Source organism: Xenopus tropicalis, chromosome 6, assembly GCF_000004195.4.
Source record: "Xenopus tropicalis strain Nigerian chromosome 6, UCB_Xtro_10.0, whole genome shotgun sequence".
Classification (NCBI taxonomy): domain Eukaryota; kingdom Metazoa; phylum Chordata; class Amphibia; order Anura; family Pipidae; genus Xenopus; species Xenopus tropicalis.
The window spans coordinates 94161844-94188080 of NC_030682.2; the positions used below are offsets into that span (position 1 = coordinate 94161844).

General features: G+C 42.8%; 1 protein-coding gene across 3 annotated transcripts; it reads right to left on the reverse strand.

The window, feature by feature from the left end:
* Positions 1-269: 269 nt before the first annotated feature.
* LOC101732576 (acyl-CoA (8-3)-desaturase-like) lies at positions 270-7642 on the reverse strand. 3 transcript variants are annotated; one of them, XM_031904658.1, is made up of 5 exons: positions 7475-7642; positions 1998-2058; positions 1838-1914; positions 1659-1756; positions 270-632 (listed from the first exon to the last, which is right to left on the reverse strand). In XM_031904658.1, the coding sequence occupies exons 2-5, from the start codon at positions 2050-2052 to the stop codon at positions 494-496; spliced, it is 369 nt and encodes a 122-aa protein (XP_031760518.1). In that variant the 5' UTR covers positions 2053-2058; positions 7475-7642; the 3' UTR covers positions 270-493. The 3 variants fall into 3 exon arrangements, with proteins under 3 accessions (XP_031760518.1, XP_031760517.1, XP_004915338.2); XM_031904657.1 differs by lacking the exon at positions 7475-7642 and adding an exon at positions 4297-4440; XM_004915281.4 differs by lacking the exon at positions 7475-7642 and adding an exon at positions 2441-2482.
* Positions 7643-26237: the final 18595 nt, after the last annotated feature.

Sequence of the window (26237 nt, forward strand, 5' to 3'; positions counted from 1 at the left end):
CCTGCTCCCTATAGTCTCTCCTGTCCCCCACCCTGCTCCCTATAGTCTCTCCTGTCCCCCACCCTGCTCCTTATAGTCTCTCCTGTCCCCCACCCTGCTCCCTATAGTCTCTCCTGTCCCCCACCCTGCTCCCTATAGTCACTCCTGTCCCCCACCCTGCTCCCTATAGTCTCTCCTGTCCCCCACCCTGCTCCCTATAGTCTCTCCTGTCCCCCACCCTGCTCCCTATAGTCTCTCCTGTCCCCCACCCTGCTCCCTATAGTCTCTCCTGTCCCCCACCCTGCTCCCTATAGTCACTCCCGTCATAGCGTTCCCGTTACCCTAGCAACCAGACAGAGGTTTGAACTGAATGAGAGACCGGAAGATGAAAAATAACAAAACACTAGTCTCACAGAGTAATATTTGTTAGCTGCTGGGGTCAATAAATGTCTATGGCATCTTACAGCAGCCCCTCTGGGAATCCTCAAATAGCCAGGCCTGGGCCCAGTAATATCTACTTACGCCACTGAAAGGAGGCTAAATAGAAAGGCAAAAAGGTAAAGGGGAGAATTATGGGATGTGGATCATAGTCAATGTTCATTGGAATGTGGTTCATCTGAGTGACCCACACAAACCAGTTGCTCTCAATAAATCTGAAACACAAGACAAAGACATTGATCAGAGACTAATGTGCTGCTACCAGCGCCGTGCTACCATCTATAATATGATCCTCCCTGTATCCAGGGCCCAAGGTGAATCAATGGAGGGGACATACATGATCATATAAAAACAGAAACACAAATGGGGCATCTGGCTCTTGTGTGTTTTGAGGAGATCTGTCCAAGCGATAATATATGTTGCTTGGATCAGGTCCCTGCAGGCAATGGCGGTGTATGTATCAGATGCCTCATCTATTTATGTTGCATTTGGACACACATGGACAAAACTGCAAAAAAACAAATTTAGGAACCATCCTAGAGAGGAAAATGAGTTTGTGTATTTGGGTGTTCTTTATGTGTTCAGACACAATGCAACTGAATGCAACAAAACTTCTTGCCAGTGGCATCCCAAGCCAGCCGGGTACCCAAGGCAACCCAGCCACCCTCCTCATTCCAAACCCCACCCACCTCTATGAGAGCGTGCACGCTCGCACACACAGAAGGGTGCTGACCACTGGGGGAGGCAGATTTGAGGAGCGGGTGCTGATGGATCAGACTTGACTGGACTAGGGGAAGGCAGAAAGATGTATGTGCTGTGCAACCCCCACTGTTGCACCCTAGGCACTTGCCTCTCCTGCCTACCCCTGTTACTGGCCCTACTTCTCAGGGACCGCCATGTAGTAGTTTTGCTTCATAAATAATTGGCCGTCTGCATATCATGGGACCCTCTCTCGTGTTGTTTAATGTTAAAACAAGTTATTAGTTGGATACAGCTTGCTCACACCATGCTCACATCGATAAAAACCACTACTTTTCATTTGCAAAACTGTGTTCCCCCCACACACACACATTCCATAGGGTACAACCAAATGCAACAAAACAAGCACCTATAGTTTTTGTGGAGCTTCTTGTTTTACTCCTTAGCTGTAGATCTGACGGCATGGTATGGCCTGTAGTATGTACCCCTGTTCCCTGCAGCTATTCCATTCCCTTGTACCTTCTGTTTATAACAGTGCTCACCTAACCACCATGAACAGAGCGATGGTGCCGCTCACTCCCAGGAACGGGATGTAACACAGACCAAACCTCACATTGAAAGAAATCATCCAGGCCAGGTCCTGCAGGAACAAGAGGCAGAGTCAGCCATTGCAACCTCACTTTACTGTCAGTCCATTTACTACACAATTAAACGTGCTTACCGCCCACTTCTTGCGCCGTATTGCAAAGTAGAAAATATACCATTGGGAATAGACGGGAATCAGTGCTGGAGGCCCAACTGCAAAGAGAACAGAGGATGAATATCTGCTAGCAATAGCTTTATACCTGAGACATGAAGTACTTGGTGTTGAGCTCACTCACTGAAGAAGAAGTACTTGTGCTGGTGATTATACGGCATGTATTTCTTCTTCTTCATTCCAAGCTGTGGGGGGAAACGAGAGAGTGCCGGAAGGATTATGAACGTTATTCACATCTTTTTCCATCCCAAGGCATAGATATTTCATTCTGTGTATTTCCCTGATGGAATAGTCCCTGTTGTGTGCGCATTGTGTGACTGTTATAGGGACATTAGAATGTGAGCTCAACTGGGATCACATTTTTATTTTTATTATTAATTATATATATAGTTAGGTAGCCATATACGGCCCAATCTGGAACAATGTCTGACCAATCAGCCCCCTTGCTAATTGCTGATGTTTGTGTTTTATGTTAATTAAAATAAATAAACAAGTTCTGTTGGTTGTTTAAGTCTTGTTGTGTCTTTGTGTATCTTTCTGGGTGACAAAATTAGAGATGCTCCAAACCTAGTTTTTCGGGTTCGGCCGAACCCCTGAATCCATCCCAAGCGATGTGACTGAATACCGAACCAAATCCAAATCCTAAATAGCATATGCTAACAAAAAAGGTGTTCTCAAGGCAGTAAATGGAGCTTACGGCTAATTTTCTGGTACCACGTAGTTAAAAGGAGACCCCTTTGCAGATGGACCCAAAACACAAACAGCGCTTTTCTTCTCTGTATTCAGAATATTGGAAGGTGCTGATTGATTGGTACCAGTTGCCAACTGTGAAGATGGAGGACTGAACAAAAATTTGCCACTGATATGTGCTATTATCATGTATGTTCCGAAATATTACCAGTGCTAATAATCTGCCAGGGGATATTATGGGGGTGAATGTGTGCCTGAGGGTAGAGAACAAGGCAGAGCTTTGAGGGAGCACCGGCCTAGGAAAACACGTAGTGATCTATTGTACATTGGTATATGTTACTTTTGCAAATATAAATAAGTGCAATTCTCAGTGTATGCGCCTCACTTCAGATACCTCGTGTCCCAGGTCAAATAAAATTCAATAAATAACTCCAAAGTGCCCTCTTCTGCTTTAGACTTAGCGATGAGGTCTTATGAGGTCTTACACCATATGTGTAAATATATTAAATATTTTAATATAAATAAAACTTCCCAATACACTCACAAACAGAGTATAGGATGCGCATGTCAGGAGTGCATCCTATACTCTGTTTGTGAGTGTATTGGGAAGTTTTATTTATATTAAAGTATTTAAGTTTTTACACATATGGCGTATGCATTTATCCCACAGTAAGTGCACAGAAGGCGAAGGGAAACAGAAAGGTCGTGGAATTAACCTAAAGTTGCTAAAGTTGGAAATTTACCTATGTGAAGTGGTTCCTAATACTGCCTGAAATTAAGAGATGGGAAAGCAGAGAGTCGTGAGCTACAAGCGAACCAATTGGATGCCATATAAACCCAAGGGGGTCTGTAAGTAGATTGGCAATCGGAAAGGGATATCACAACTGGGCACAAAAGGGTGATATAAGTAAAAGTCATCACTGGTGTTAAAAAGCACATGAGTGTGCACATTGTGAAGTAATAACAGTATTACACTATATTTTTTATTTTTTTTTCTTCTTTTCCTCATAAGACCTCATCGCTAAGTCTAAAGCAGAAGAGGGCACTTTGGAGTTATTTATTGAAATATGTTACTTTTGGTCATGTTTTTTTCTAAAGTAAATCTAGACAGGTGACTTTTTTTCACACAATTGGGAAGCCATTCAGTATACAGGTTTATCAACTGCAGGTCATTGAAAGCAAAAATATTGATTGGTTGCATGGGTAACTGCCCAGGGGCAAATTTGCCCAGTGTGTATAAATAAGCCCCTAGTGTCAGCTGTGTCTTAGTAAGTCATTTGTATACTCTAACTAAAGTGCAGTTTACTAGAGGGGAGAGCCAGTTTGTTAGGCACCCCTAGTGAATATAATCGGTAACCTTGAACCCTGAGTTGGTGCTCTTATCCCTAAACGATACACAGGTTTCAGGTACTTCCTATTGGAGCACCAGCACCTTTACTGTATTTCCCAGTAATTCATTGCAGCAGTCCAGGACCAGGACAGGCAGTGTATAGTAACTACTAACATTTTACTATAGTGTGTATGTGCCAGTCCCAGAGCGCCCTCATGCCCCTTATCCATCCCCAGACTTGCACAGCAGTAAATGCATGGCAGGAGGTTAGGGCAAGGATTTCGGGCAGGGCTGACTTGCACCCACTGACATTGCACTCTACTCTCTACACTGGGTGCAACAAAAAGCAGGTAGCCCTTTGCTACAATGTTTAATGATCTCTTAAAAGAGTTCCATTTCATACCATCTCCTACTGAAGCGCAGAAGCTGCCATATGGCTTTTTGCTTGTGAGGGTTGTGCCACTCCTCACCCAGTCAGCGGGACCTCTCTTTGGGTGCCATTGGTGCTGTGGGTGTCTGCAGCAAACCTTTTAGTGGGACAGAGCAATTTATCAACTTTATTATCTATAACAGAAAAAACAAAAGTGTTTAAGCTTAAAAAAGTGGTTGTTTTTCTCTCTAGTTCTCAATGATTTCCATGTGGCTGAGACTCCTGGATTTTCCCACAAAAATGAAGGTAATCATTGCCATAGCTGTCTGAGGGTCTCAATATCCTTGGCCATTCATTATATTGGGCAATCTGGGATTAGAAATCCTTAAGGCTTATATTTAGCATATAGCCCGACCAGTTGCATTGACTCCATTAAACCTTAAATGTCTGGGAAACCTGCAGGGCCCCAGGTCCAACTCAGTAAATATGCCCAGGTGACTGTTGCAATATACATGAGTACTTCAAGAACATCTGCAGGGCTGCAGGGGATGCTGGGAGTTGTATTATGCACAATGGCTGGATGATTACAGGGGTTAGAGGGCACCATAGTTGTGCAGGAGTTTTTGTCAGCAAGTGAATCACAGGGGTTTAGGGAGTTGTTTAACATCTAAAGAGCCCAATGGAGTGCGGAGTGATGTTGTTCCACAACAGCTGAAGTAGGAAACATTGGCTTTTGGGCATGGAACCGCTATTGCAACTTCTGTCCAGAGAGGCCTCCCTCTGCTCTGTCTGCCATCTCTTGGTGTGAGCAGGAAGTGCTCTCCCATTGGCTGCGTGCAGCTTTCTCCCATTAGCTAAAGGAACAGGAAGTTTTGCCAGTGGTGGTTGGAGAAGCTCTCCCATTGGCTAAACTTAGATGACTCTCCCATTGGCTAAACTTAGATGACTCTCCCATTGGCTGCAGGATGCTTTCCCCACTGGCTAAAATTTACAGAATGATTTCTCCCACAGAAAGTCAGCAGAAATCCCACCATGCTGAGCTGTGTGAGGCAGAGATGGGTGGGTGTCTGGGCTCATATTTGTAAAGTCAAGCTGTTTCATTTACACCAAAAAAGGTATTTTTAAGGTTGCAGTATGTTAATTAACACTGCCCTTTGGCATTTATTCCATGGATAAATGCTTGGATGTGCCTATGTATAAACCTGCAGCTACAGAGTTACCCCAGCATTTACTCCATTTTGCATCTCTTTGTAATTGGTGGGGGAACAAAGCCTTCCTGTCTGTGTTATCTTTCCTCCCTATTAATGACAGTGACATAGAGGGTAACTGTTGGCAGCCAGGCAGGCAGAATACCTACATGGTGGCGCTTCTACTGTACATGTATATGTGCTTTTAATCTTTAGACAGCACCTTACTGTAGTTAGTCTGTTTAATAGAAAAATAAATCATCACCACAACCATAAATATAAATATACATTGGTTTATTTCTCTTTACTGTAACTCTAATACTCTACACTTTCATGTTTCTGCTCAGGGAGAAAGATGGAAATGTTCAGCCCAGGTGGGAGAGCTCATCGCTGGAGACCTTCTATCTACAGGCAGATCCATTACAGAGTTTTATTGTACCTACTGTGGGTCCCGTCGTTGGCAAGCGCGCCCTAGAGATAATCCTGCGGCCAATGGAGAACTCAAGGAGGCAGCTGGAATCACTAAATATGGCGCTTCCTCAGCAGTTGGTGCCAATGTGTCAGGAAAGGTAATGTTTGTATGGGATTATGGGATATTACATTAGGGCTGGCATAATGTCTTATATTGGCAGCAAGACCATAGATTCCTCATCTATTGCCATTGTTATGCACTTTTCTTTCTGAATCTTATTTATAGAAAAAAAGCTCAATTTGAAGTTATTAAGGGTTAAGTCTTAGCTGCCATTATGCCCCCAACAGCCACTGTGACACATGCCCAGATTTCACATTTTCATTACTACAATCAAAGGTGAGTGCAGCATATACACATGGGGGAAGGGGGGGCATTGAGAAAAATATTGGCATAAATCACTATGTGTTACACATGTAGCACCCAGGGCATTAGATATTGTTATTCCCATTTCTCTCTGTAAGTCGCACTGCATTTAAAAGTGTCTGGTTTGAAGGATATTAAGCTAAAAGTCTCAGAGCTGCTATTTTACAGCCACCAACTGTCACTGTGACACTGCCATAAGCCTGATGTGTGACTGAACCATTGTTATGCCCTTAAGTTTAAACTTTTTAACTGTCATTTGGTTGCTAGAGTGTCCGTTAATTAACGGTTTTTCTCACTTTCATTTCTGGGATCAGAGGTAAGTGGAGCGCGCCACACGCTGGGGGAGACATTTTAGGAAAATAATTACATAAATGCAGAAAATCGCTATTTAATTGCATCACTAGGTAGCGCCTGGGATATTAGCCTTGGGTTTGCATATATTGTATCATTTTCATAGATATAAAACATGATTTTGGGAGAGTTGGGGAAGGAGCAGGGGAGCAGGGAGACTATAAAGTAACATTTGGATTTCAGATTCCTATTTTAATGTTAATATTCACATAGTTCTGTATTTGCTTGTGATTTTTTTTAATAATGTGCAAGTTTGGAAATTATTATGGTCACAGTATGAAATCTCATAGTTTCCCATCCAGTAACAGTCACTCTGACAGGGTTTGGGATGACAGTTGGCCACTTGGTGTTCAGGTTTTGCCTCCAATGCTCTTAATATTCATATTTCTCTCTCTGTATCTCACTTTGTACATAAAACTGCCTTCTTTAAAAGTTTTTAAGGGAAAAGTGGCAGAGCTGCCATTTTCCAGCCACTAATGATCCCCCTGATGCTTCGTGAGGCTGTTGACAGGTGCTTGTTCCAACTCCCAGCATTCCCTATTAGACCTTCAGTCTGTAGTCCTCTAACTATCACTGACCTACAAGTCCCATCATCCCTTTTAGACCTGCAGCCTGGCCCTTGCTTTCTGGTTGCTAGGGTCCCTTTCATCTTAGCAGCATTTCTATGTGGGATGATCTTGCCATTGCAATATGGGATTGGCTGAAACCAATACAGGTATATTAATCTTTACTATAGAGGTGAGTGGAGCATACAGACACTCATACAGGGGATACATTAATGTGCTCCATCATTCCCAAACCAACTACTGTTCTCTTTCATGAAATCCAAAACAAGTACCTGTAATCCTCTCCCTTCTTTTATATGGGATCCCCTCTGCTCTGAGAGCTGCCATTATTGCTATTTCCCTTCTGTGCAGATTGATAACCCCCCTGCTTATGTATTGGTACACCCTGTTAAACAGTCAAAATGTCAGTATCCTATGCTAGTAATGATATCACCACCTGGACTGGTGCAAGTGATGGGGGTGATGATGTCTAGTAACATCTGAGAGCTTTATGTTATGTAGCCAGCCATGATCTCCCACAGGGGAGCTCCACCAATTACTGTTGGCATATGCTGGTACCCAAAGGTGCATACTGGGGGTTGCTAATAAGAAATGCCTTCCCTGCTTCAACTGTGTCCATTCTCATGGGAAACTCCAAAAGCTACAGTAATGTAAAGCCCAGGAGATTTAAATGGATGAATGATCTGACCCCTATAACAGACTGTTAGATTTAGATGGGACAGATCAGCATGCCCCCTCTCTATCCAGCATCAGTTTATAGGCACAGCTATTAGTTTCCTAGGAATTCTGCTCTGCCTGGAGCTTTGTCCATAGTTATTTGGCACAGAACTACAGCTCCCAGCATGCCCTGATAGCCTTTGCAGCTGCCTTCTGAACTGAGAAACGCAAGCAGAGGGTCGGTACAACATGGCATAGATTTTTCAGCAGGGACTGGGCAGTATGTTCTAATAGAAGGAAGGAAGGATGGTGCCAAATACGGGGAAATGCTGCAACCTGTTCACCCTAATTTATACGGGAACTTCACCTTTAATGTCGTTATTGCTGCAAAAGCCGCAGCATGATTTTTCATTACCTGAGATAATGTCACATTACACAGAAATCAGATTTCAGAAATTTGAATGAAAATATCACAGAGAATAAATATCAGTTTTGGGTTTTTGATTTTTTTTATAAAATGGGTGGATTGGTCGGGGGGAATACTTTGAAAATAATGCAGTGTATCCTGATCTGTATAGCAGAGAGGGCCGGACCATGGAACTTACAATCTCTTCTTCATTTCTGTTTCCAAATAAAGTGAAATTCTGTGCGAGAAAGCGATTTTCAAGCGTCTTCAAGGCGATTTTCTTGTGATAATCAACGACTTTTCAATTTTTTCAGCTTCTCTTTGGAAAAACCATCTTCCATTGACATCAGCTGATATTTCTTTTTTTCTTAACCCAACTGCTCTTTTAAGAGCAAAACCACTAGGGCGCAATGCCATTCTGCGCCCCCCGGAGGAAGGTAAGGCTCCTGCTATGGATTTCATTTGACTCAAGGGTTTTGGTGTAAAGTATAGAATGTTAACCCATTCAGTGACACACAGAGCAGGGTTCTGCCCATATGGGGCTCTTTAATGAGCCTGAATAAATATCTACTTCTATATGGGGCCAATTTATCCCAGAATCAGACACTTTATTCAGACAGTTCCTTCCTATCCAGGGGTGAGACCCTGTGACTGCTGGGGGCCCAGGGGGTGTATTGGGCACAGGGGGTGGGAAGTCTCATTCCCAAGGTTTAGAGGGCCCTAAAGTGACTTTGCTATGGGGCCCAGTAACTTCTAATTACACCACCCATCTGTTACTTACTGAGTATCCTATCTCTTACTGAGTAAGGCAAGGGGGAAGGGCATGTTCCACACGGGGTAGTACCATTTTGTTACTCAGCAAGTATTGGGCCGAATAATGTCCCTTTAAACTAACAGAATCTTTTAATTTTCCCTCAGCGGAGGGCTGAATCCGGATGCCTCTCCGAAATTTATAAGGTGAGTAGAAAGCCTCTGTAGGGGCTGCTAGACTTGAGCATGGAATTTGGGTGTTGGTTTGGTGATGCCCCCCCCCACCTTCCAATTGCTTCGGTCTTTCAAATGTTTTTTCATGCCCCTCCTTCCCAAAAGTTCCTCCCCTTCCTGTCTGCCCCCATTGTAGGTAATACATATTTAGTTATCTATAAAATCCCCTGTTAATTCTATTTATCTATTTTCCCAGCCTCCTGATGGTCGGCTGACCAAGGAGATGCAAATCGGAGAGGGCGGCACTGGAGCCGTGTTCATGGTAAGGGACCAACCAAATTCCTAGAGAGCAGGGGGAGCTGAAAGCAAGTTTAAAGTGCTATCACTATCCCTGCTATGCACATTTTCCATTTCTTAATAACTCAATATTTCTGTCAGTTTGTTCCCAATATGAGTCTTTATATTTCCAGCTATTACTGAATGTCAGTTGAACCTTTCTGTGTGTGTTACAGGGCCATCACCATCGCAGAGGTAAGGTAGCCGTCAAGATGGCCAACATCACTTGGGTAAGGTTTCTTTATAGTTCCTTTCTCCATATCATCCCTATTGTGTGGCTGCCTATGTGAGCTAAAGGGTTTCTATTATTCCTCTCCAGGATGAGGAGTCAGTCTGCCGAGAGGTAAACTTTCTCCTGAAGTTCAGCAGGCACAGGAACATCGCCTCTTACTATGGAGCTTATTACCACCCTGCTCCAAACAAGGAGTCATCGGAGTATCTGGAAGTAAGAAATTGTTTGTTGCATCACATTCATCCCTTATGTGCCAAAGAGACCTCCATTGGAGGCAATAAAATACATACATGGCCTGAAATCATTCTTTCCTATTGCAGCTTGTCCTTGAGTACTGCAGCGGCGGCTCCCTGTACGACTTGATCAACAGCACCAAAGGCCAATCCCTGAAGGAGACCTGGATTGGCTTTGTCTGCAGGGAGGTATTGAAGGTAAACTTGGATTAACCCCATGTGTCTTTGTTGGGAATAATTAGCTAAATGTCTGTTATATTCTTATAACCTACATCTCAATCTCCCCAGGCTCTCAACCACGTTCACCACCACCGGGCCGTTCACAGGGACATCAAGAGCCCCAACGTGATGCTCACCAAGAAGGGTAACATCAAACTCAGTGAGTAAAATTTATAGTTGTAAGATGAATGGATGGGGGGACGCTGTAAATATAAAGTACAGAGGGTATCATGACACTGGGTGAAAGTGAATTTTCCATTTATATGTATTATCTGTCATTTCAGTCGATTTTGGACACTGCTGGGACCTGGACCCACAGACAGGGAAGTGCAATGAGGGTGATGGGACTGCGCACTGGATGGCACCCGAGACCTTTAGGAGGAACGACAGGAAACCGGAATACGACACCAAAGTATGTTGTAGAAGCAGTAGCAGGACCCAATGGCTTTTATGTCTCTGCACAAATGGGTGCTCTATTCAGTAAAGGCCAGTTAAACATGGGGCCATTTCTTCTATCAGTACTAAGCGGCTGAGTTCTAATTGGTTCTGTGTTTTCTATTCATTGTATGCAAGCACGTTAGAACCCCCGGTAATACGTAACTGACTCACCCGCTAACCCAATTCTATCCTAATGCTCTTTGGTGTCTTCTTTTCCAGTGTGACATCTGGTCCCTGGGAATCACTGCCATCGAAATGGCCGAGGGAAAAACACGTAAGTGAATCACAACAATTGTGGGTCTCTGTACATTGTAACCAAGGATATAGCTTCATGTTTGAAGGGACTGATATATATATATGTTTTTAACTTTTAGCATACGCCGATCAGGAACTCGTGTCGGACCTGATCATCAACAACGACTCTCCACGACTCAAATCAAGAACCTGGTGAGTCCTTCCCAGCTCATGTCACTGTGCGATGCCGATACTGCAACTCTGTGTGTCTCTCTCACTTCTCCATAAATAGATCAGAACTAGATAGATAGACAGATAGATAGATAGATAGATAGATACATAGACAGACAAAGATAGATGATAGATAGATAGATGATATACTTCACATCAGGAACCCCATTGGGTTCACTGTATTTCTTTACTCATCATCCCCCCAAATCTTTGGGACAATGATTAGATTTTCACTAATATTGTATATTAATATTGTACATAAGGCCAGAACCCTAGTGACCCCCCTCTATTACTGCAATCCCCATTCCCCCCAAACCTTGGGTACCAACTGGCAACACAGCTCATAGCTGAACTGAATTAAACAGGGTTCATCAAACAAAGCAATACCCTGTATATGTAGCTAAACACAATATATCAAAGATATTCCACTTAGTAATGAAGATGCTTCAGCCCTTATCTCTCTCCTTGGAATCTTATATATCATCTGTTTTTCCAGGTCACAACATTTTGTGTCCTTTTTGAAGTCGTGCCTTGAGAAGGATCCTTCCCAGAGATGGAGTGCGAAAGAACTACTGCAGCACCCGTTCATTGCTGAACTGCCCCCTGTGAAGACCATCAGGGCTGAAATTGAGGAACACCTTCGGGCTGTGCAGAACCGGCCGGCCGAACAAGGTGAGGGAATCCGTTATATGTATAGAATTGGGGTCTGTAGCTGTTCAGTTTTGGGTTTTTCTTTACTGTGATTTTATTTATCTATACAGGATTGAGAGTAGCTCGCTGGGCCAGGAAACATCTCCAGCGGGCCAGGGAACATCTACACGGGGCCAGGGAACATCTACGTGGGACCATGGAACATCTCTGGCTTCACTGGGCCATGGAACATCTAGGGCAAGCCAGGAAATATTTACGCGGGGCCATGGAACATCTACGGCCTCGCTGGGCCATGGAACATCTACGGCCTCGCTGGGCCATGGAACATCTACGGCGAGCCTGTGACTTCTGCGCAACTGAAACATCGGCAGAACAGAAGGAGGCTCAGCAAATGGCCCTGGAGGGTTTTGCCTGAGTGTCATCCTGTGGCCAATAACATCAAGTGCCCAGGGTGAGTCTCCTGATTAACATCCAAGGAGTAAATGTAAGCACTATGTTTTTGCCAGGTCAGCACATCTGCAGCTCCCTCACATGTAGCTACCGCAGGTCCAACAGTAGTGTCTCCTTTTAAAAATGACTGCAACTCCACCAGCAGTCTCTGAATTTAACATCTATATTTCAAATTACCAACAGTGGTGTCCACTTTTGAGTTTTGCAGCTCCACAAGTTGGATTCTTACTTTTAACACCTCCAACAGTGGCACCTAGTTTTTTTTATTCACCTTTGGCTCCACCACCAGCCTCTATTTCTCATTCTGCTGCACCTCATGCTAATGCGCCCCTAGTATTTACAGCACCATCAGCATTACATATATCACCTACCTCAGCTCAAACAGGGTTTTATTTCAGAAATCCACCATCATTGTCTGTTTTACTAACAGCAGCTCCATCATCGTCATTTGCTAATTTTCAGATTATTGCAGCTCCACCAGTGGTATCTTGCCTTCAACAGCTGCATATCAGACAACACAGTTTAAAAGTAATATCTTTTCCCCCAATAGTTCCTTCTCTTCAAAACAGCTTTCTCATTGAAATTTTAACCACCTTACAGCACCCACCAAAATTGATGCCCCTTAAAATGATTATCTTTTCAACTGCCCAACACTGCTACAGTGCCCCCACAGGTGCCTCCTCTTCTCCACTTAGTATAAGTTGATCCAGGGACTTGTCCGATTGCCCTTTTGGGAGTCAGGAAGGAATTTTTACCCCCTCTGAGGCAAATTGGCTCCGGCTTCAGATGAGGGTTTTTCGCCTTCTTCTGGACCAACTAGTAAATAGGCCTTTCCAACTTAAATTACATGAGTCTTTTCCAACTTAAATTAAGATGCATGAATCCAAAATATACCAAAATAACATCTTTTTTATAAATAAATATTGAATACATTTTATGAATGTTTATTGGTGTTTTATTGGTGTTCCTGTATTCTTTTGGTCCCATAGTATTGCCAGGGAGCTTTAGAGATAACGCACACCTGTAGTGCAAGGGAAACAGTGGTGTAAATAAGGCTCCTGCAGACTCCGCAATGGGAGGCCCCCGAGCCCTGAAGGGCCCCCACTGCCACCAGGATCTGAGGGGCCCGTCACCTCTAAAATCACCTGGGGACGCATGCGGAAGAGTTGCATTTCGTCACTAGTGTGGGCGGAGGGAATGAGCCTGGGGTGGAGGGTGGGAGCGAGCAGGTGGGACTGGGAGGGAGGGAGCAACCAAGCGGGAGGAGGGACTGGGAGCAAATGAGCAGACGGGACTGGGTGGGAGGGAGCAAATGAGTGGGAGGAGGGACTGGAAAGGAGCGAGCCCACCAAGGGGATTGAAAGGGAAAGGATGGAAGAGAATGAGGTGGTGATTGGAAGAGAGTGAGATGATGGGAAGGGGGGTCCGAATAGGGAGGGGTCTAGGGGAGAAAGTGATTCATGCTCCATTGTTCTGGTGCAGTTAGAGACAGTCCTCTGTCCTGCACTACATAATAACCTGACTATCTGGCAATTTTGGGGCAGAGGTACTGTATGGTTAGGATCATTGTTATAAGAGAAGTTTAGCCAGTCCATATATGTTATAGTTACTTCAAAAAGAAAAAATCTATATTTAATATCGTCATTGCCATTGGCTAATATAAATGACAGGGGCATCGAAAGTTCCTCATAGGGGGGCCCCTGAAAGTTCCTCTGCAGGGGGGCCCCACAAACTCTAGTTACGCCACTAAAGGGAAGAAGGGTAAGTGAAAAAAGAAGGCGGAATCAATAGGCAGGGGTGGCAGAAATGGGTGAAAAGTGACACTAATAATGAAGAAATAAAAGCAGAGAATAAGTCATGTCTGGGCCCAGTGTTACTGATCTTGATTAAGGAAGGAGTTTTGGTCAGTGTCCGAGCCTTGAAGTGTTTAAATAATCACATAAAAAGGGAATATAGTGCCTATATAAACATGTCACTGGGGTCAGTACATTGTGAGACTGGGCTTAGGAAGTACAGAATTATTAATATGTCACTACCCTCAGTACATTTTGGGACCATCTGGGACATTACTGCAATGAGTACCCTTTGGGACTAAGCGAGACCCATATACGTTACTATCTATGGTACACATTGGGTCTGTAAAGAACTGATACATAAACATGTAAGTGTCATTATAACACTTTTGTCCTATATGAGAGCAGCTCATAAATATTAGGCTAATGGTGCACAGGGCACTTTGGCACCCATGGGAAATCGCCTCTCCTGCAGGCCACAGAGAACCTGAAAATTGCTTTCCATCCCTATGAACTGTGTAGTTGCACTAAATTGTGAAAGCCAGTTTTATACTATTATGCGGGTGTAAAGTGTTTTACATGCAGTCATTTGGACTACAAAGCACCCAGCCTGTCATCAGCCCTTAGGGAAAGCTCCAGGAGCCCTTGCCCAAAGGAAACTGTGCGTAATTTAATCTACATTTACTGATACCCCTTTGCTTTGTAATTTATATATTTTGCCCTAGTACCCTGCAGAGCACAGTGATACAAAGTCTTGTCCTGCTAAAGTGGGAGCTTCAAACGGTAGGACTGTTGGACCCTAAAGCAATGCAGCAGCCTTTGCCCCAATATGAGTCCATGCAGTTAATGATTATTCCAGGTTTTATTTGCCCTTTAATGAGAGGCAGGGTAGGAGGCAGAGCAAGAGTTAAGATTATTAAATTGCAGGGTAAGGCTGTATCAGCTTCATAGTTTTGTTTGGCCAAGGCCTTTTATTAAAGCTGATTAATAATTAAGTTGGGCGCATGGGGACCATAGATTTTTATTCAGCTCCCATATTATCAGACAACTGGGGCCCCTAGGTAAGGGGCCAAGCCAAAAAGTAGATTGAGACCCTTATTTAATAAAAATCCCTCACATACAGTTAGGGTTTCCCCCTCTCCTGCCTGGGAACTCAGGGTAGGGAGGCAGGGTGGGCCGCATTGTCACGGAGCAGGGCTATGATGCGACTATTGGCCAATTGCCACATCAGTCTTCAAGAATCCTGCCCAGTTTCCAAATTGGGAAAACCAGGCAGGCAGCTTTGACCCTACAGAAAACCCGGCTGTCCAGGTCAAAATCGGACAGGTGGCAGCCCTACATACTGTCATGCCCTAAGGGGCACGAAATAATGGGGCCCAGTAAGGTAAAGTTTTCTGCCCCTCTCCCCCCAACACAACAGAATCAGCATTGAATCAGAAAATATCACTATAGGATTACCACGTCACTGTAGGCTCTTTAAGCAGGTACCTACTCTAAGCTAAATTGCAATTAATTTTAGATTTTTTCTGCATTTGTAATGTGCAAATAAGAGCCATTTGGTTTAACCCCTTGGTCTAAAAAATACGCAGCCCTAATTAGGGCAATTGAAGAAGAGATTTGTTTTCCTGCTGGCATTCTGCACTGCATCTTAGATCTCTAAAGAAAGAGAAAAGAATGTACAGCTTTGCTCAGTGGTACGTAAAATCAAAAGGAATCAGATACCTGCAAAAACATTGTTGTAAGGGACTCTAATGGTTAATAAAATCACTGGCACCCAGGGGCCCTAATGGTTTTTAAGAACAAACAAAACACATTAGTGACCAGGGTCCTCATGTTTAATAAAAAAATGTTTGGTGGCCAGGGTCTCTAACAGTTAATACTTTGCCCAGTGATCCCTAATGGTTAAATAAACACACACCCTGGTGGCCAAGGACCCCTAAAGGTTGAAACCTACATATTATTGGTGGTAAGGGGCCCCTAAAGGTTAAAAAATTGGGAGTTACTTCTTCCTCTTCCTCGGCAGCAGCTTCCTTTGTGACATTCGGCTCTAACAATGATTTGCATCTTTCTGCACGGGGCAGGCCACAGGCAGTCTTGTAAGGTTGTGGCCCATATGTACTAACATCACATGTATGACGGGACAACCCAACTGGATTAGCTGCTGGCCACCAATGAATTTAAACACAGCAGGTGGGAGGGTGAACTAAACTGGCCAGTATTAGGTATAGGGGTCCCAGCTAATCTGTGGGAGTGCAGCACATTGGGGCCCTGCTTAAAACTAGAAATCCACCAGGCTTGGGATGACTGTCACCCTGTCCCCTCTGATTGCAGCCCTGCATGCCTTTGATCTGCCCAAGTATGCCCAAATTATACCCCTGATCCACCCAAACACCAACCAGCCCTGTCCCCTTCATGACCCAGTCTGTAACCTCCTGATGGTCTCCTGTCTGGATATAAAGCTCAGCGTGTGATGATGTTATTTGCATCTGTTTTTGTACTCAGTACTTGCATTAGTAAATGTGCCTTAGTGTATTGCTCCCTAATATTGCAGAATTATGCAGTAAAGCAGCTCAGTGTTTCAGAATATAACAGATCTCCTGTGATGCTAAGAAATATTTGCACAAAAGCCAACGCCATTACACAGTTTGAAAAAATCACTTTATTGTTGAAATACAATCAGATAATGCTGACATTCATGGCTGACTGGCCTATTGGGACACCAGGAAATCCAAGGGAGCCCTCTCATTGGTCAAGCCTATGTCTTAGAGTAGTCCATTTGCAAGCCCTTCACCTAGGATGTACATGGCCACTGAGAGAGACCCTGGCCCTTCTCTGTTACTGCCTGCCTGCATCTCTATCCCTATAATTGTATAGAAAGGTTCAACCTTTATTTATATATCACCCACGCTGACCCATCACTGAGCTGATTTCTGGCTATTAGCTTAATTGGAAAGGATACAGCGGCATCCATAGGCATCGTCACTGCCAGTCAGCCCAAAGTTATAGTATGCCTAATCAGAATGCTCATTTAGGCTTTTGCCAGGGCATGGGTGTGCCCCTGTACCAACTGGGTCACTTGTCTCATAATTGGTCTGAATGCAGTCAGGCCAGTCTGTGGTCTGGGCCCTATGTGCCCATGATTTAGATGCAGCCGGGCAATAATGCACATAGAATAAAGAAGAAGTGGCAGGTAATGCAGAGCATTCAGGGATGAAGACAAAGTGATAATGAAGGAGAAGCAACTGGAAAGAAAAGTTAAGTAAGAAATACAAACATGAAAAAAGAAAAAGGTTTAAAAAAATAAAGGTGGGAGTAGAATCCACTGGATGCAAAGTTTGGCTAAAGTTTGTCATGGGACAAGGAGTAGGGAAAAGAAGGAGCAAAGGAAGAAGCTGAGTGGAGACAATATGCCGAATGGGCCCCCGAGAAAAGCTTTTATGGTTGGTCCTAGCAGCCAAGTCAGACACTGGTCATATTCCCATATACAATCAATAGGGTGCCATAGTCACGTGAGATGGGGAAGAAAGTGTAAGTGAAGTGGCATAAAAAAATACAAAAGTCCCCTGAACCAGCGAGCACTGGCGTTTAAAGGCCAAGTATTTACAGCTCTGTGAGTATCAAACACAGCAGTAAAACCACAGTCAGCGGTGCAGGAGAATCACTTCCTCTCAGTTCTTAATGGAGAAAAGTTTATTAATCAACCTTTGGTAACTGTGCTTTAAACATAATTAAATCAGTGCCATTAATTGGTTTGGCAGACATGTAGCACTATGCCGGCTCATTCTGACCCCAGCGCCTGTTTATTAGTTTGGATCAGACCCCATGCAGTCAGAGGTTGGAGCAGCAGGTCAGGCTAGAATGGCCCTTTGGCAGATTACAATATGGCACCGGGGCCAAATGGGACTTTGATAAAATGACCAACTGCAAAGGAATGTGATGGAGCACTGATAGTTACCGGCTGTGCTCTGGATGAATTTATGCAGCCTCCATGTTTGCACTGCTAAGCTTTTCTACAGGATTACATGTAACCAGACATGTAATATCTACAGCACTGGCAAACACAGAAAAAACAGGATTGGGTGAATGGCGTATCTTGCCTCGAAGCAGGGAATTTAGTTCTGACTTTATGTTAATACATTCAAGGTGCAGGTTGCTGGGTCTCCTGAGGGTGTCGCTGTAGAGTCAAATAAATAGCTAGGACATATCTGAGGAGTATTTCCACCATATAATCTTTGGGCAAACTGTATGAATGGGACTCATAACCCAGAGAGCCTTCCCTATGAATTACTGTGTAGGCCGATCTCCTGTGACACTGAAGTAGTGACATAAAGACAGCATCAGAATTAAAACTTAATTGCCCTGTGTGTGTTTCTTTTAGGGTTTCACCGGATCCATAATATTTGAATACAGAAAACCTCCACTAGAGAATGGGGGTCTATTTAAGAACTGCTATAATTTGCTTTGAGTCTTTATCTACAACTTTAATAGACTTCTGCTGCAGCTGGCCTATCACAGTCGAGCATGTAAAGATCTGCTTGTTTGTTGAGCCCCGTGCCAATGTTCATGTCATAACAAGGGCCTTTGTAGATCTGATGCTCAATGGAATCTTCTAACCTGCCCCTTATCTGTTGGGCAGTGCCCACAGTATGTGAGGAAAATACTGTAATCTCAAAAGTGGAGCACTTTTTATGTAAGTGTAAATTACCCTTATTATCTATAATTAGCTGGGTTTAGGACTGCTGCCCACTACCCACTGCAGATTGTTCCTTGTGTCATTGCCATAAAGTAGATGTTGCTATTTGGTTACACTCTCCTATGAACATAGGTGGAGGGTGACTTTTTTGTTTGGGGAGGCTAAATATGGGCCATACATAGACTGACCTACAGCTGATGTGAGACTTAGTGGATTCGCTGCTGGCGTAAAAAATTAACCTCCCAACTACCTCTTGCCATTCCCACTGACTCCCAGGGATACTGTGCAAAAGTGCGGGTGGGGGTGCTTTTTTTAACCCTAAAATGCTTAGGATGTAAAAGCATTCATACGTGCACTTCTGTTAGGGGTCCTCTATACATTTGTGTTTGTGTTCAGTTAGCTTCAAGTGGTAGTTCACCTTTAAATTAACTTTTAATATGATGTAGAAATTGATATTCTGAGACAAGTTGCAATAGGTCCTCTTTTATTTTTAATGGTTTTTCGGTCATCCCACGCACATCCCACGCACGTTATATACAGTGAGACGCAGTCTCTATATACAAAACCAGCACATTATATGCAGTGAGACGCAGTCTTTATATGTATAAAACCAGCAAATTATATGCAGTGAGACGCAGTCTTTATATACAAAACCAGCACATTATATGCAGTGAGGAGCAGTCTCTATATACAAAACCAGCACATTATATGCAGTGAGACGCAATCTCTATATACAAAACCAGCACATTATATGCAGTGAGACGCAGTCTCTATATACAAAACCAGCACATTATATGCAGTGAGACGCAGTCTCTATATACAAAACCAGCACATTATATGCAGTGAGACGCAGTCTCTATATACAAAACCAGCACATTATATGCAGTGAGACGCAGTCTTTATATACAAAACCAGCACATTATATGCAGTGAGACGCAGTCTTTATATACAAAACCAGCACATTATATGCAGTGAGACGCAGTCTTTATATATAAAACCAGCACATTATATGCAGTGAGGGCAGGTAGGGGACACGGCTGACTGGGGCACATGCAGGGCCCCTGGGGCGGGACCCCCGGTGGGTCCTGCACCCCCCAGTCTGACCCTGCTCCACTGTAACTAACTAGAAATTTAAAAAAATGACAAAAGTAAAAGAAAAATAGAAAGTGCAAAAAAACATAACAAATATATAAAAGCACAATGAGCTTTGTCAGGGGGGAAAGTTAACTTAACCTCCATCTGTTAGGGTAGAGGATAGGGATATTATAGATATCAGGTGACAAAAAACAATTTAATTTCAGTTAGTGGGTCAGTCTTTAGAACATATATATAGTATAGTACTTGTGTATAGTACCTGTGTATAGTACCTGTGGGATTAAAACTGCAGCAAAAGTTCAAAGTTGGTTCTTGGGTAAAGTTTACAGCCTGCAGATTCTTCTTTTTCTTGTCTTCAATTCTGCACTGCCTCCAGTTTGCAAAATCTCCCGATCCCTGTCTGCATCTGCGCCTTGATTGGTCAATTTTACTGCCTGTCAAGAAAGCTGTGCTCTGATTGGAGAATCCACAAGAAGAAAGATCCAATCAGAGCACAGCTGATTTCTGCAGAACCCGGAGAAGATTTGCAGGACAGTGCAGAAACGGAGCCAGGTTTTAAGGTGCCAAAGCAGGTTTGGGGAGGCTTAGCCTCCCCAAGCCTTATTGAAAATCCGCCTATGCATATATTCCCCTTACATGGCAGGAACAAATTTTGCCTGCCAACAAACAATCACGTCAGAACATAAAAAGGTTGGTATGTTGTGGGCAAAAACATAAATTATTGTTCCTTACATTAGACACTCTAACAATAAACAATCAGTTAATGGACAGCTCTGTGGTATATTGTATTTCTTGTATGCTACCTACCTATACATGTGCTTCTAGGCTATGTGCATTTGTGCATCTGTGCATTTGTATTAAACATAATGACACTTTTATTAATTAAAGCTATCTCTAATAATAAAGTTTAATCTCTCATTTATAAATTCACTTTCTACTTCTTGTTCTTATAAGCACAATCAAAATAAATCTGAAGTCTACTGAGAAGCCTCTCTATAATGGACCTTCCTTCTGAAACTCTAACATAGGCTGCAGCTAAGGGAAATAATTTTATATTTTTAGACAACCAGTAATGGCAAATTTTGTCCACAGGTAATGCATTCATCATCCCCATCATCACCGCAGTACTTTTTTACAATAGGGGCAGGTGCAGCCTTTCCCCATTATCTGGATGGGGCAAAAACATCCCTGACCCTCTATAAATACCATTATAATCCTCTTATCCCACTCACCAACTATAGCAAGCAGCCACTGGTTTAGCTGTTGGCGAGACCACACATTTTCTATTCTCCTCAGCCTGACCCCCCCATTACATTACATAAGAATCTGATCCCTAGCACTTTAAAGTGACTTCAGTGACTTCAAAGTGACATAGAAAAGAATATTTTTTTTCTGCATCCTAAACAATAATGGATATAAATACCGTTCATTCCCAGTACAAATGTACAGTATTAATGTTTTTCCTCATGTGCTTAAGAATCATGCAGAATATAATCCCTACATCCAGCTGCCCACATTATAGCTTTCCCAAAGTCAGATAGCACAATCAGCTATTCAGATCAGCGCATAAGCACAGACACTGATAATATCTGGCCACATCCATAAACATTTTACTTGTATAAGCCACTGTCCTTGAAAGAAATGTAAATTAACATTGAATGAGAGTACAAAAAGGCCAAATAAAAGGCATTCTGCTTCTACAGTGTATGTAAAAAAATCTTTTCATGGTAAGGTCAGAAAGTACAATGTAGAATACCCATTAACATTCTCAAAATTAGAAAGGGAAAAAAATGATCTGTTTCTGAGTCAGTCATTTGTGATCAATTACTGCCACCTAGAGGAAAATAAGTTTCAAGAAAATTGTAGTGAAATTATTGTTAGACTCTTTAAATCCACCATATTTTTCACCCACATTGTACATTTTAAACAAAAGCTTAAATAAACAACACATATGGCAAAGAAGTTTTTATGTCATATTAACATATGTCCCAACATTTGAAAAATATAGAGAGGGACAAAAAGAAATTGCGTGCATAGCGTGGCCATGCCCATTTTTTTCAACCATACCCCATAATACCACTCACATTTGACAAAGTTTGGCAGGTTATTTAAAGTTTGAACACATTTCTGTGGGTTTTGAGGTCTTGTTTTATTTGTTATTACAGTTTTGATAAAACCAAATGTGAAATTGCCCTTTAAGCTGCAAGTCTCAGTTCCCCCAAGAGACCTGTGTAGCTCATTAGTTACAATTGTATCTAAGTGCAGGTGTAGCTTGTTAACTTTTCTTGGCTCTCTGTCAAAAGCTACTTATTTAAGTTTTAGAAACATTGTATCTTTTTTTAGCTTTCAGTGCAGGTTCAGTGCAGGAGATCAAAGGGAAATGAGGGACTTTTCAGTAAGAATCTGGGACTGCAGGCTAAGCTGTTAAAATTGGGACTGTCCTGTGAAAATCAGGAGAGTTGGGAGGTATGTATCCATATGCCTCCTCCTCCTCCTCCCCTGTGGATAGCACAGCAGCCCCCAGCACATAATTATACAACTTAGGGACCATATAATGACTATTTACAAATGCTAACAAACTCCCAGAACACACCCCTGCATACAGTGCCAGCATTATGTCACTGTATGTACTGCCGGTGTGCCATACTCTGCTTGCCCCATGCTGCCTCTATGCACCATACTATGCCTGCCCTATGCTGCATGTGTGTGCCATACTCTGCCTTCCCTATGCTGCCTGTGTGTCATACTCTGCCTGCCCTATGCCGCCTGTGTAAGCCATACTCTGCCTGCCCTATGCTGCCTGTGTGTGTTATACTCTGCCTGCCCCATGCTGCCTGTGTGTGCCATACTCTGCCTGCCCTATGCCGCCTGTGTGAGCCATACTCTGCCTGCCCCATGCTATCTGTGGGAGGTAAACCTGGCAGGGAATTAGGGTATCAACAATAATATTATAGACTATGAGGTTCAGTTTGTAGGCTAGCCTTTCATGAGGGCCTCAAGTTTGCAGATGGAGCACCCAGATTTAATGTCAGTCCTATTCATATTTGAGATTGATGATTATTGAGTGACAGCAGGATAACTGATATGATACTGTTTGTGTTCATCTGTAGCCTTCCAATCACTATGACATTATACAGGATTGGGCTTAAAACCCAAATAAAAAGACTTGAAATTGTTGGAATCATCTATCTCAGGGGCCCCAAACCTTTTTATACACATGAAATAAGGGCTGTGATTGGCTATTTGGTAGTACCTAAGCGGACTGGCAGCCTACAGAAGGCTCTGTTTGGCAGTATACCTGTTTGTATGCCTCCATAAGCACCTGTTTTGAGACCACCTGCCAAAATGTTAAGCACCCCAAGAGATTGTAATCACTTACCTGTTATGAGAAAACCACACCAGCCCGGGGTAGCTGTGAGAGTGCGACCCTCTTCCTTTTTCTGTCTTTGCACATGTGCAGTAGAGTGAAAGGCTGAACTTTAACAGGAAAGTCTGTATTTTTACCCATTTGTGCATGCACCGGTCATGGGATTCGGAAGAAAGAAGGAAGAGCATTGCTCCCTCGCAGGAACCCTGGGCTGGTGCAGTTTTCTCCTAACAGGAGCACCAGCCTGGGGTATAAGGCAAGCGATTACAATTACTGGGGATGCCTAACATTTGGCACCCCCCCCCCACAGTGATTTTTACCTTTCCTTCGCCTTTAAATTTACAATTGCCACAATGAGGCCCTGCCCTTACTGTCCGCCCTATAGAAGGTGGTAGGGATAGTGCTGGCCTGTATATTAAAATCTTGCTTTGAATTACACTTACCTCTACCATTTTGCCACCCACCCGTGATTTTACCTTTTTCTTCTCCTTTAAGGAAGGCAGTATGCAAAGTACTAAATACATTTTATTGTAGTTGATGAGTTCTACAGTGTTCGAATGGTATGAGAAATCAGGGAAAGCAAAGGAGGATATAGTTAGGGAAACTGCTTTCAATAGCAACTTGAAAATTGTTAATCATTGTAAATTGGATAGTTGCATTACATTTGATTTCACTATGCAAAAAAATTTTTTTTTTCATTTAAGTTAGCAGTCACCCTTTAAACACCGCTATTACCTAATACCTACTTTTGCCAATTATTACATTACAGGGCTAGAAAAAGTGCATATGACTAGGGGTCCTCGCCCGATGCCCTGCAAAGTGATCTAATCATTCAAATCATTCAATCTGATATCGCCCACTTCAAGTTGGGCATATTGGGAAAAGATTTTTGAGCATCTTTAGCTTGTGGGCAAATTGTTAACTTGCGCTAGACATAAGGGCTTCTTTATTAATTTTCGAGTTTGTGAATTTGAGTTTGTTTTTTTAAATCTAATAAACTTTCATATCGAATGCTCGCAGAATTATTAAAAATTGTGAATCGTGAAAAAAAATTATACTTGACTGTTAAAAAATCTCCCCCATAGAGCAGAGCACAACAGCACTTACATCTAAACTGGTAATGCTGGAGTGCTTACTGAACCTGCACCCCTGAACGTTCTCTCTTGCAAGATGTTCACTACCCCTTGATCACCTTGTCTCTAAAGCAAAGAAAATTTAACAGCCTTCAGGTTGCGTTAGCTGTTCTCACCTAACTCTTACATACATCAATACTATATTAATGTTTATAGGTCCCCAAGTCCTGCAGGGCTCTGGGCTGATGCCCCTATGCACATTTAGTAAGGCAGACCTGTTCAGTGAAGATTAGAATTTGTTGACTCTGTAGGTTTATAGTATTTTTGTACACCAAGGTATTTATTGATGCTAATGTTCCTTACCACATGTACTACGTGTATTTCTGACCAGGCCAGGAAAGGCCACTGGTGTTGCAGTTGCAGTTTTATGGATTGAGTCTAAAGTTACTATTGTTGGTACATATAGATTGGGACATGGGTGTCCTTAAATGGTACGTAAGGATCTAACACTTGCTGGTGACCAAGTAGATCAGTTTAGAGCAGCACAGCACAGATGGCACCAGTAGATCACCCTACTGGGTGCCTTCAGATAAAAGCAAGGCTTCGGAAGTGCACATTGCTCATATTCAACACCATCTGTTGTCTCTTAATTGAACAAGGTAACAAGTTTCATGGCAGCATAACCCTATTTAGGTAGACCCCACATCAATAACAACTGGTCACCCCGATTGTGATGTACAGTACAGAAGGCTCCAGTTTTCACTTCATCTGAGTTATGCAATGCTCTCCTAATAAAGGGCGATGCCACAGACATGCTGTGTGCACAGGTTTTTATCCTAATACAAGTTTTTGAATTCTTTTACTTATTCTAGCAATGTTTCTGACATGAAGTGAGGGGAAAAAATTCTGAACATTTCCCTTTTCCTGTTTCTCTGGGTGGCAGTTTATCCAGACCAAAGCATGTGAACATTTCTTGTTCCTTTAAATACATTCACATTTATTATAAACACAATTTGTGACACTGTATAAACATATATCTACCCTGTGATTTATTATGCCAAGGCCTGTTTTACCAACTAACAGGGGCAGCACACTGCTGAACACTAGGTGTCACTGTTTAGCATGTTTACAAATGGTTCTCTCCATTTAATAGTTCAGTGACTCACTTTTTCCTACAAAACATGAACGTTATCCCCAACAGTAAACGACTCCTAATATCCAGAGACTAACGGCCTACAGTGCACAGTTTGTGTTATTATCTAAGCTTGGGAATACAGTAAAATACAGTGCTTCTATGATAAATGTATATTAGAAGGCACAATATACTGTTCTATTTAAAAACATTTTCTCTGTTGCTTTGTGGATACTTGTGTCATACAGAACAGAGGCTGAGTGTGAATTAATAACAACAGGCAGTTACTGTGCCAGGTAAGCAATATAGTGGGGTCCCACTTGCCTGTAGTCACGCCAGCTAGTGTCAGAGCCTCACAGGACAGAAAGCTGCAGGCACGTGTTGATTCTGTGAAAGCCCTGGACAGTACCTTAAACCTCCCGCTACCAACCCCAATCTTGCCCCACTGCTGGGGCTCCTACAAACCATGGATCCTGGGAAACTGCATCACCGGCTGCAGGCACTGTTATTTTTTTTAAAAGACAAAGTTATTTTTTCAATTGCATAACAGCATATTCAGTTATTTATACTTATTTTTCTTACATAAAACCATTTCACATTAATTAAAAAAAATAATTGAGTTTCCGTGCTTTCAAATACAAAACATAACAGGGAACAATTTAGTGGAGTTATTCATCAAAACAAGAGCAGAGTCTGACTGGGGCCTCAGGGGCCCACCAGAAAACCTTAGACCATAGGCCCGCTTTCCAAGCTATTTTTCCTCCTTTCCTCATCCTACCTTTATTCTCTTAGTCTCTTTTATTAACATGCTAGTATCTATTCTTCCATCTATTTCTCCTCTTTGTTCCAATTCAGAAATAGGGAATGACCA